Source organism: Notamacropus eugenii, chromosome 4 (genome assembly GCF_028372415.1).
Source record: "Notamacropus eugenii isolate mMacEug1 chromosome 4, mMacEug1.pri_v2, whole genome shotgun sequence".
Lineage (NCBI taxonomy): Eukaryota > Metazoa > Chordata > Mammalia > Diprotodontia > Macropodidae > Notamacropus > Notamacropus eugenii.
Window position 1 is genome coordinate 95,474,473 of NC_092875.1, and position 12,984 is coordinate 95,487,456.

A 12,984-nucleotide genomic window follows, 5' to 3' on the forward strand; every position below is an offset into this window, starting at 1 on the left:
CATCTTAGTCAAGTCAGTCAGCAGACATTCATGAAGTACCTGCTATCGTACTGAGTTCTAAAGATGTAAAGAAAGGCAAAAACAGCCCCCGCCGTTAAGGAAGTTGCCATCTAATGGGGTGATAGCATGTAGAGATGAGGTGCAGATAAGTCAAAAAGAGAGGAAGTGAAAAGATTCCTGAAGGAGAAGGTATTAACAACAGGAGAAAAGACTGGGAAAGGCATTTTGCAGAAGATAGGATTTGAACTGAGTCTTGAATGAAGCCAGGGAAACTTAAGAGGTGGAACTGAGAGGGCAGAGTACAGGCATCAGAGACAGCCAGCATAAAGGAACACAGATTGAAGATGGTATATTGTGTTCCAGGAACCGCAAGCAGAGCATGGTTAGTTTTAAGAGTATATAAAGGAAAATAACATATAAGAAGACAGGAAAGGTAAGAAGGCAGGATTACAAAGAGCTTTAGTGCCAGATGGAATTTTTGATTTGATGAAAGATTTAATAGGAAGATACTAGAGTTGATTGAGCAGGGTCTTGATGTGGTCAGACCTACCCTTTAGGAAAATGATCCAGGAATGTTTTGGAGGAAAGATTTTAGGCAAGGAGACTAGTTAGAGCAGGTTTTAGGGTAATAACCTCTGAACTAATGTTGTGGCTATGTGAATGAAGAGATAGTTGTATAGTGAGAGTGAGGAGTCAAGGATGACACTGATGACACTGATGCTGTGACCATAATAGTGCTGATAGTAAGAGAGGAATTCAGAAGAGAGGATTGGGGGGTGGGGGTGGATGGGGAATCATGAGCTCCCTGTTAGATGTGTTACATTTGAAATGCCCACTGGATGAAGAATTTGAGATATCTGAAGGAATGTGCTTGGTGTGAGACTAGCTGTAGAGCTGAAGAAATTAAAACTCTCACACATACACACACTATTAGAAGATCCAGTAAAGGAGATAATTGCAGTTGGACAAAGAGCAGCAAATGTTGACAACTTTTTCAAGGAGTTTGGGGGAGAAAGAGATAAGAGATATGTACTGTTAACTTGTGAGTATGATAGCATCTAGTGACAATTTTTTTTAAGAATGGAGAGACTTGACCCATTTTTCAAGACCATAGAGAAGGAACTAATAGATAGAGAGAGGGCAAAGATTAGAAACAAAAAAAAGAAGAAAAAGATTGCATCTTGCTAGAAAAGATGGAAGAGGTTGGATTGTTAGCATATAACTGCTAATAATGGGTTTGATCTTTTTTTTAGTTTTCTTTTTAAACAAGCATATATTAGCTATCTACTGTGTGCCAAGAACTATCACATGTCAGAGTTAGAAAGACAAAACTGAAATGGCTCTCAAGGTGCTTAATTCTCATCAGGTTAGACAACATGTGTACACACACATATATGTATGTGTGTTTGCGTGTGTGTATATGTGTGTGTATTTTTTTCCACAAAATTTACACGCAGGATTCAAGGTACTTTAAGGAACAGTGGTACTTGCAATTGGGAGAATCAGAAAAGGTTTTGGTAAAGGCAATGGTTGATCTAAATCTTGAAGGAAACAAGAGCTTCTGTGAGAGAGAGAACATTCCAGAGATTAGAAACAGGCATGAAAATGGAAGATTGAATGCTATGTGTGAGGAATAGCAAAAAGACCAATGTGGTTGGACCTTAAAATGTGGGAAAGAAGTAATAAGGCTGAGAATGCAGATAGTAGCCAGGTTGTGAAGGATTTTAAAAGCCAAACAGTAGGGTTTGTATTGCCCTAAAGGCATTGGGGAGTCTCTGGAGTTTTTTGGGTAGGAGAATGTCAGTATCCTGGTAGGATTTGTGCTTTCAGAAAATCCCTTTGGCCTCTTTATGAAGGGCTAGATTGAGTGTGAAGAGACTTGAGTCAGGTAGAGTAGTTAACTGGGATGTAGAGCATTAGGATGCCTTAGTCTAATTGATACAACAAACATATTTTGATTAAATGACTTAGGACCTCTTTCAAAACAATATATCCATTATTACTATTTTTTAAAGGTCAGTGACTATAAGATACTTATCCTTTTTTTCACTCATTTGATAAATGTTTGAATTTTTCCAACATGAAAGACACTGTGCAGATCCACTGCAGTAATCTGTTATTGAGGAAGGAATCTAGGATGACACTTGTATAGAAGTAAATCACCTTTCTGTTGTTAGTAGTATATGAGCAATCCCTTTTTCAAGGCATCCTTCCAGTTAGTGTGTGTGATACCATTATATTTCCTAGGAGAATTCGTGCTACCTGGACAGTTCTTGGTATGTGTATTTAATGCATTGACTGTTGTTTCAAAAAAAAATTTCCTGCATAGGTTTTGACAGTATCTGTCTTAAGTGAGAAAGGTATTTATTAATGTTAGTAAATTCCATTGTTTTATCATGTTTATCATATGGTTGAATGTTTGCTCCATTGGTCAGGATTTTTTTTGTGACTGATATATCAGTTAACAGTATTCTTAGATTTCTGCTTGTATGTAAGAAAATTATTTTATCAAATCAAATGATTACCCAAATGATTACCAGTATATGATCTCAGCAATATTATTCCTGTTTTTTATGACCCAGCATAGCCAGGCTATTTTTCTTCATCATATTTATTTGCCTGGTACAATAAGGGTTAGAAGGATCCCTGAATGTGATTGTAAACAGTAAGCTGATTTTCTCCAGAAAATATCTTTCAGATTTTAAAACAGACTCAAATTTAGAAGGAAAACTGGGGTTTTTGCACTATTTGCTTCATAGAGTTGCTGTGAGGAAAATTTTTATAAAAAGTAAATTTCCAAATAAAGTTATTAATATATTGTGCATTTATAGAAACAGAACTTGTGTGCAGTCAGTTATAATAATGTTTCTTTGCTTTATCCTTTTGAATCAAGTGGTGTTTTCAAAGTAATATGAATCTAGACAGTTAAAATTAAATTCAGAGCTCTGAAAGTTGAATATAAAACTTGGAAAGCCTAAAGTAAGTAATCAAATAAGCAACAAGTTTTTTGTAGTGGTCTTCCTAAAATACTGGAATACGGCTCACATTACTTTATAGTGTTGTAGGCACCAAAAGTTGATCTTATGTGGAAAAAAAAATTATTAAAAAGCTAATCTAGCCTCCTTACCTCTTCTCTGTTTTCTTTGTTTTGTTTTTGCAGAAGGTGAGCGAGCCTTACCATCCATACCAAAGTAAGTACTATTTCCGTCATTTATTATTTAGGGTTTTTCAGGGTCTGTAATTGGCACCCAAATGATTGACTAAAACTTTTTTTTTAATCCCCACAAGGGAAGCACAGTAAAACCATCACGCCCAAAATGGAATTCATCATCTCCCTCCAAACCCACTCCTCTTCCAAACTTCCCCGCTTCTAGGAAGAGAATATGTTCATCCTTTCGCTTGCCCAGGTTTACAACCATAGGGCAGTCTTCAACTATCTGCTATCCCTTATTTCTGCTTTCTGTTCTAGATGGCAAGTCTTTTCATTTCCAACTCTACAATATCTGTCACATTGATACCTTCCCCCTCACCTCATCTTGCTTTATTCAGCTATGACCTTAGCTCAAAATTTCATTACTTCTTGCCTAAACTATTGCAAAAACCACAACATTGATTTTCCTGTTTCCAGTCTTCCACTGTAGACAGCTGCCAGAATAAAGCACAGTTCAGTCCCCGATACTCTATTCAACAATTATTGGTTTTATATAATATTATTCATATTGATTTTGTGGTCCTCTAAAACTTCCAGATCTTCATTTTCATATATATAATAAGTACACAGTTTGAACTTAGAGTGCCTTATAATTAGTCTTTAACATTTTCCTTATATTTCTTCTGCATCTTTTGTATGAGATTTTCTATTGAGTTCTGGTCTTTTTGTTACAAATACCTGAAAGTTTTTCAATTTGTCAAATGTCCATTATTTTCATTCAGAATTACACTCATCTTTATTGGGCAAGTTATTCTTGAACACAACCTGAGCTCTTTTGCTCTTCAAAATATAATATTCCAAGACCTATGGTCTTTTAGAGTGGAACCTCCTAGGCCTTGTGAAATCCTGACTGTATTTCTGCAGTAATTAAATTGTTTTTTTTCTTGTTGCTTGCAATATTTTCTCCTTAACCTAGGAGTTTGAAAGCTTGGCTGTGACATTCATCTAATTTGTCCTCCTGAGATCTCTTTCAGGTGATGAACAGTAGATTTTTTTCTATTTTCTACTTTGCCCTCTTATTCTAGAACTTCAGGGCAGTTTTCCTTAATAATTACTTATATATTATATCCAGATTCTTCTTTTTGATAATAACTTTCAGGTATTCCAATAATTCTTATATTGTCTTTCCTCCATCTATTCTCTAAATCAGTTGCTTTTCTAAGAGATGTTTCCTATTTTCTTCTAGTTTTTCTAGTTTTATTCTCCTCTTGCCCAATTCTAGTTTTCAAGGAGGTATTTTCCTCTTTAAGATTTTGTAGCCCTTTCCAATAGGTTAGCTTTCTTTTCATAATTTTCTTGGATTACTTTTTTTTCTGCTAATTTTTCCTTGATCTCTTCTATTTGATTTTTTAAATCCTTTTTAAGTTCTTCCAAGAACTCTTTTTAGGCTTGTGACCATTTCATGTTACTCTTTGGAGCAGGGGTGGCTTTGTTTTACCTCACTATTTTCCTCTGACTATGAACCCAGATTTTCTTTTCCACCAAAGCAGCTGTCTGTGGTCAGGTTCTTTTTCCTTTGCTTATTCATTTTTATTTTTATTTTATTTTTAGCAACTTATAATCAAGTTTTAGTCCTGAATTGTGGATAATGTTGCCCTAGGTCTCTGGTCCTAATTACTGTTATTCTCTGAATTCTGTCCAGGGACTTAACCTCAGGTACTCCTCTCTTCCCCTAAACTATCATTAGGACCCCTATCCACACTGTCCTAAAAATAAACTTGCTTCCTCTGCACTCCCCACTTGCTCCTCACCCACAACTGCAGCATGGGATCACCTCAAAATTACATTTATTTTTGTATGTATATTCTGTATTTATCTGTGTTGTACATATTTTACCTTTTCTCACTCCCATCATCTTCTCTTCCCTCCTACTCTAAAGTGCATCTTCTTTGAAGGCAGAGGTTATCTCCTTCCTTTTTTTATTATTTTCATTCCCAGTGCCCAACAGTGTTCAGTGTGTTTGTGTGTATATGTATACGTTTCTGTGTCTGTGCAGCATTAAACAAATTCTTTCTGAATTAAATTAAATAAATGAATGATTGTTAGACTAATACCTAGTTTGCGTGCACACTATAGTTAATAATGGATTGGATTGAACTGAGAATTCATTGAGGTACCTAAAGGAAACTGTTGAGAGAACTGCATAGTTGTTGTTTTTTCACTATTAGTATTAGTGTTGCCAACAATAATAGTAATGGCACATTCTATTTAAGGTCTATAATCTCCTCATGAAAATAGAGAGGTAAGAAGTATAAATACTGTTGTTCCTTTTTTCGTAGGATCGCAGAGTTGAGAGTTACAAGAAATCACGGTAGCCATCTAATCCAACACATAGCTAAAGGATTCCCCCACACTGAATGCAGTCACTAACCATCTATTTAACACCAGTGGTGTGTAAAGCACTTGGTTCTACATACTCTAGATACACAGTAAAAAATGAAACTCTCCAAAGCCTCATGGAAGCTACATTCTTTGAAGAAATGTAAACTATACGTAAATAAATATATGCACATTAGGCACGAGGCAGTAAATAATAGCGCCCAGACGTGCAGGAGCAGTCTCCTGTAGAAGGTGGTTAAAGCGAGTTTAAAAGAAAATATGGGATCCTGGGCTGTGTAGGAGTGGAAGGAATGAACTTTATGCACGTGTGATGCTAGCTCCTAGTGACAGAAGATGGGACGTTATGTGTAAGGAATAGCCAAGAGGCTTGTGTATCTGAACCGTAGACTTCGTGAATGGTGGTAATGTATAAAATTGCAAGGATGTTTTCAGGTCAGATTGTTGAACAGCTGTTGATGCTGAAAAGAGGCATCTGTAGTGTAGTTAGGTGGTACAGCAGAAAGAACACCAGGCCTACAGTCAAGAAGACCTGATACCAAATCTGGCCTTAGACTTCTACTGACTGTGAGCCCGTAGGCATGTCACCTAACCTCTGTTGACCTCATCTTTAAAATGAGGATAATAACACTTATTTTCCAGAATTGTTCTGAGGATTAAATAAGGTATCCAACACACAGCGCAGTGCCTGTCACTATGTAAATATTAGCCAGTCTTCTTAACTCTTAGAGATATTCAGGAGCCACTGAAGTTTATTTAGCAGAATGATGTGATGAGACTTTTGCTTGAGAAATATCACTTTGGTAATTGTATGAATCATGGCTGGGAGTGGGGAGAAACATGAGGCAAGGAAACTTTTTCACTAGTCCAGGAAATCATCAATTAAAGCCTTATGAGTACAGACAAGAAAGAATATATGAGCGATATTGTGGAAGTAGAATCATCTGATCCTAAAATCGTAGCTCTAGAGTTCAAAGGCTTTCTAGTCCAGTATTTTCATTTCATTAAATTTGCAAGGCTAAGTAATTGGTGTTTACCTCATACTCATTATAGAGAATTCAACAGCCCATGTCCCATTCCAATCCTCAGATCTATTCCTCCCTTCCTAAGAATTATGGACCTGACCTCTCCAGATCAACTCCCATCTTCTATGAGGCAGACATTATTTCTTGTATTACTTGGATATTCAGGGAATGAATAAATATCATATTTACAGTAAGATGAAAACCAACTGGGCCTTGACATTTTTTCTGCCACTGTGTCCTCTAGCTTTGAGCCTTGCTGTCCACCCTGTTACAAACCTCTTAGAATTACCAGGCCTTTCCATCTGCCCTTCAGATGAACTGTCCTATATGTGTTATTTCTCCTCCTTCCTCACTCCCATTACAATATAAACCATTTGAGAGTAGGAACTGTCTTGCTTTTCTGTTTGTATCCTCAGTGCTTAGGGCTTAGCAAAGACTTCTGGTATGCTTTTTCAATTTTTTAAAATTTGCATATAGGATGAGGGAGTGAAAGGAGTCCAGAATGATTGAGTTTGCAAACCTCCATGACTAGAAGAATGGTGGAGTCATCAACAAAAAATGGAGGTATTAGAAGCAAGTGTGTATTTAGGAGAAAAGATAATGAATTCCTATTTAGATGTTTTGAGTTGAAGAAACCTCAAGGATATCCAGTTGAAAATACATAATATAAGACTTAGCCCTTAAAAAAAAAAAAAAAAGACAGCCCTTCACAGCAATGTAAGGACCTAAAACATTTCCAAAGAACTCATGATGCAAAATGTCATCCACATCCAGAGAAAGAACTATGGAGACAAAACACAGAATGAAGCAGACTGTTTTCTCCTTTGTTATGTTTTGTTTGTCTCGTGATTTCTCCCATTCATCTATTTAACATGACTAATGTGAAAATGTGTTTTAATAGGAATTCATGTGTAAAACCCATATAAGATTGCATGCTGTCTTGGGGAGAAAGGGGGAGAAAATTTGGAACTTATGGAAGTGATTGTTGAAAACTGAAAACAAACAAATTAATAAATTTTGGAGGAAAAAAGAAAACATCTAATATAGATAGTTCAGAATGCAAAATGAGAGCTCCAGATAGACTCAGGTTGGATATATAGTGGTGAAAGTCCTTTACATCAGTGTCGTCAAACTCAAAGGAGACAGAAGCCACTAAACATACATACTAATCCCTGTGGGCCCCATAGTGACTTAAAACACGCATCAAAATCAGATACGAACTGCATCTTAGTCTGGTTTGGGTCATACTCAGAGGAGTGTTTTGAAACCACTAAATTTCACAGAAATAACTGAATCCATAGGAACTGAGGAGATCACCTGTAGAGAGGGAAGAAAAGAGAGCCCTACACAGGAAGAACCTGGGTGAGCTCATTTAGCAGATGAGTGCCCCAGGGATGTGCAGTAATTTTTCCAAACCACGTCTTTTTTCTTGAAGTTTTCCAGTGACAGCAGCCCTCCTAATGGTTAAGAAATTTTCTATGACGTGAAATACAAATTTGTCTCTGAAACTTCTGCCCGTACCTCATAGTTGTAACCTTTGTGGTGAAGTGAAAAATCTAATCTCTCTTCTACTTCAAATACTTGAAGATGACACGGTGCTTGACATACAATAAACACCTAACAAGTGCTATTTCTCTATCAATATCATATTCCTCCTACCCCACTCTTTTCCAGGCTAGTGTATAGATTCCAGTTCCCTCACTGATCTTCATATGCAAACACTGAAGGCCCTTCACTATCCTCATCATTCCACTGGACAACCTCCAGCTTTTGATGTCCTTCTTAAACTTGTCTTCAGAATTCAACACAGTACTCCAAATAAGGTCTGAAGAGGGCAGAGTACATAAGGAAACTATAACCTCCTTATTGCCTGAAACTTTGCTCCATCTCTAGATTGAATGACTATGCCATCCAGACCTTTGTCTGAGTCACTGATGAAACTGTTAAACATCTTGGGGGCCAAGCACAGATGAGAAAACTGAAACTTAGAGACTGAGTGCCTTGCCTACCATCACCAGTAAACACCTGAGCTAGGATCTAACACAGACATCCTGATTTGAAGTCTAGCCTTCAGTTAAGAGATGCCATTTAGGAGATGCATAGAAGTAGCAGTGGGACATTTAACTCCCTGAGCTTCAGTTTCCTCCTCTGAAGAAAGTAATAATAACCCGTGCATAATAATTCACAAGGTTGTTAGGAGCAGGGCATTTAATTAACCTTAAAGTTCTATGCAATTCCATTATTATTGGCTGAATGGTTTGAGAATATAATAAATTTAGAGACATTTAAAGTCATCTACTCCAAACCTACCTTATTTTTCAGCTGGAAAAGCTGACATTACATGATTTGTCGAAGGACATGCATTGGTAATAAATGATGAGCCAGGATTCAGTTTTGAGTCATCTGATTTCAAATCCACTGTTCTTTCCACAAAATGAAATTATTTGAAGTCTAGATTTTTTTTATTTTTATTTTTTAAAGAAAATGTGCACACAGGTTAATTTTAGTTTTGGAATAGTTTCCGCTGAATATTTCAGTCAGTGTTTTAAAATTATATACTTTTTCCAACTCATTCCTTTTCATATATACTCAATAATATTAAAACAAACACATATGTTTATTTCTTGTGCTAATTACCTAAAACTCTCAAAATGAGACTTTTGGCAGCACTGTTATACATCTGGAAAACATTTCCTTTTTATAGTTCAAATTCCATTTTGCAAATGAAGACTACTAATCCATTTTGGTTTCCTTCATTTCAGAAGAAAATGATTTAGAAAATTAATAAATGTTAGAATTGCCACTGTAAATACTTATGATTTTTCATTCTCTGATTATAAAAGAATTGTGAAATGTTGACAGCAAATGTATAACAGAATTTCCTTTTTTGGCTCTTATGAACTAACAACCAGATGTTTTTCAATTACTTTTTTCTATTTGAAATAAAAAGTTGGCAATATTAACTCATATTACATACTTTTAAAATTTAAAGAATGTACCAAACTTGAGAGTGCCTAATCTTACTTCAGTAATGTTTCCAATTTTATTTTAGCTAACATAGTTATAATTTTCCATTTTTGCTTTACACTGATTTTAGTATATTCTCACATAATTTAATTCAAATGTACATTATATTTAAGTTTTGTAAATTGATGTACATTTTAAAATGTAAATTTGTAAATTTGACTTAAACATTTCTGCCTGATACAGTGTTTTAGTTAATTTTTAAGAACTAAACATTTTTAAGCTCTCAAGTTTTAATTACTCAGGTGGACTTGAGTGGTAGAATCCAATTTTTTCTTTCCTTTATTATATCCTCCCCTCTATAATTCCATATCCATGAAAGATGGATCAGTCCTGCTAATTACAGTAGGTTCCCTGTTAGAATGAATTCTCAGTCTGTCTAACTGTGAAGAATGTACAGCATTCAAAGATTTGAAACTCTGTTTTACAGGCTAGCTAACAATGAGAAGCAAGGAGTAAGGACACATACAGTCTCTGTATCAGGTAAGGGTCAAAACTGTAAAGTTTATTAATTCAATAAATTGTTATTCAGTTGAGTACTGTTGTGGTGTTATAGATTTTTATAGACTCCCCCCAGATTTAATGAGTTTGGCCAGCATACTTATTAACCAGCGTTGTGTGAGTGTGATTTGAAAATTTAAAGGAAATGCTGTGCAACTCGAAAGTGTTTTCCACTGGAAAGTTAAAATAATCATTTTGATTTATCCAAGAACATTTTGATTTTAAAGACTTGAACTAGAATTCATGTCTTAAGGAGAAAAGAAATAAGTAAAATTAAGATTGTGTTTATACGTTTCTGAAAATAGCAGAAACATGAATTTAGATTTTTTTATTTTGTATATTTTACTTTAACATAAAGCCAGTATTCATTTGCAATCTATAATATGATATCTAGTGGTGTAGAACTGTGATGGCCTTATTATTTTATAAACTAAGTCCAAAGTTATTCCCCACAATTCTGTAAAAATTTCAGAGCTTGAAGTATAAAACTGATTTTGATAATGCCTGTCCCCTTCTGGACTATTGCTGATATAACCGACTTAGAAAGTACTCTGTACTTTGGTGTAAACATAGACATAAATTTTGTTACCTTATATAGTACTATGGCCAGTCACCAACCCATGAGTTGATAGGTAATTTTTTTTTTTTAATTCTCAGTAGTGATTGGGCAGGGCAAAGGAGACTAGGTAGCAGTGTCTTTGTACGGTAACTATATTGTCTAATCACTAATTACCCAGCAATTGAGAATCATGGGGATGTGAAGCTACAGACATGAAAAAGGGCATTTTTAAAAGTTTTCTTGATTGAAAAAGATCCAAGGACTTTTGTTTGGTGTGGATAGGACGATGATATAGACAAGAGAAAAGAGAAAGCAAGCTGCTCCATTCCTATTTTGCTTCCATTTTCTTTGACAAGGAGAATGGCCTTTTTACTAGAAATGACTTTTTGCTAGAACAAAAATGAGGAGTGGGAGCTCACATCTAGAATAAGTAAGAAAATAGTTTGAGAGTACTTTTTTGCTTATAATGAATTCAGATCACCACCCCTGAAGAACTACATTCCTTGGTTTTAAAAAGGCTGGTAGATATAGTTGCTGAGGCACTATCTGTAATATTTGAATGATTATGAAAAATGGGAATAGCCACAAGGTTTGAAGACAAATTTCAGCAAAAAAGGACCAAAGTATCCAAAAAAATCTCATATTTTATGCAATATCCCATACCTCTGAACTTGAGTCACTTCAAAAGGGCTAAGATGGGAAGTGACTTCTCATATCTCCTTTGGTATCAAACTTATTCTTTATAATGTAGCAGTGTTCAGTTTCACTTGTTTTGTGAAGATTGTTTTTTCATTTGGTTTGTTATGGTTATTGTGTATATTACTTTCTAGCTGTGCTTATTTCTGTGGCATCAGTTCATATAAATTTTTACGTTTCTGTGTATTCACTATATTTGTCCATTTTTATTGAACAAAAATATTCTACTCCATCAATGTGCCACAACTTGTTTAGCCATTCCCCAATTGAGTGGTACCTCCTTTTCAGCCATAAAAAGTGTTCATATGAATTTTTTGGTGTATATGGAGTCTTTTTGTCAGTGACCTTATGGGGAAAGGTGTGGGGAGGCAGTAATATCCAGCAGTGGAATCTCTGTCAGAGAGTATGGACAGTTTAGTCATTCTATTTGCATAGTTCCAAATTGCTTTTCAGAGTTGTTGTACCTAGTTGGAAGACGACACCAAAAATGCATTATTGCGTCACACCTCTCTCCAGCATTAATCACTCCTGTCTTTAGTCGTCTTTGCCAGGTTTTTAGTACGAGATGAAACCTCAGTGTTGTTTTTATTTACATTTTTCATGTTATTAATGATTTGAGGCTCTTTCATGTGATGGTTAATAATTGGCTATTCTTATTTTAAGAATTATTTCTTTGCTAGCTTTTCTACTAAGGAATGGCTTTTAATCTCACATTTTTAAAATTGTCTCTGTCTTAAATGTTAAAACCTTATCAAAGATATTTGATACAAAGATTATCTCCCAGATACCTCTTCTCATCTTAGCCTAACTGAATTAATTTTCTGTTTAACAATGCTTTCCGATTTCATGTTCCAAAAAACCATTTTATCTTTTGTAATTGCTTCTATCCCTTGTTTGATTAAGAATTTATACCCTTCTCATAGCTTGATATGTTATGGTGCTTAAGGTTTCAGGTTTATATTAATTTTCAATTTATTATGAAATATGGCATAAGATGTTGATATAAGCCACATGGCTTTCTAGTTTTCCCAATAGGCTTTTATAAAACAGGAAGTTCTTATGCCCAAAGGGCATACCTTTTGATCCAACAGTGCTACTACTACGTCTGTATCCCAAAGAGATCATAAAAAAGGGAGAAGGACCTACATGTGCAAAAATATTTATAGCAACTCTTTTTGTGGTAACAAAGAATTAGAAATTGAGGGGATACCCATTAATTGGGGAATGACTGAACACATTGTGGTATATGAATGTAATGGAATAATATTTTTCCATAAGAAATGATAAACAGGTAGATTTCAGAAAAATCTGGAAAGATTTACATGAAGTGATGTTGAATGAAAAGAGCAGAACCAAGAGAATGTTGTGCACAGTACAAGTGTATTGTGTGCTGACCAGCTTGGATGGCCTTAGCTCTTCTGAGCAGTGCAGTGACTCGTGATGGAAAATGCGGTCCCCATCCAGAGAAAGAACTGTGGAGTCTGAACTCACGCTGAAGCAGACTATTTTCTCTTTTTTTTGTTTTTATTTTCTCGTGGTTTCTCCCCGTTGTTCTGATTTTTCTTTCATAACATGACTAATGTGGAAATATGTTTAATATGGTTGTACATGTATAACCTATATCAAATTGC

At 35.3% G+C, this 12,984-nt stretch overlaps 1 protein-coding gene across 19 annotated transcripts in view; it reads left to right on the forward strand.

Moving 5' to 3' along the window:
* Positions 1–12,984, forward strand: part of PTK2 (protein tyrosine kinase 2) — a 418,748-nt gene that overhangs the window by 248,847 nt on the left and 156,917 nt on the right. For all 19 annotated transcript variants that reach the window (XM_072602962.1, XM_072602979.1, XM_072602958.1 and 16 more), the window contains 2 exons: positions 3,161–3,191; positions 10,028–10,080. In XM_072602962.1, the coding sequence (XP_072459063.1) occupies positions 3,161–3,191; positions 10,028–10,080 (84 nt within the window). The remainder of the gene's footprint in view (positions 1–3,160; positions 3,192–10,027; positions 10,081–12,984) is intronic.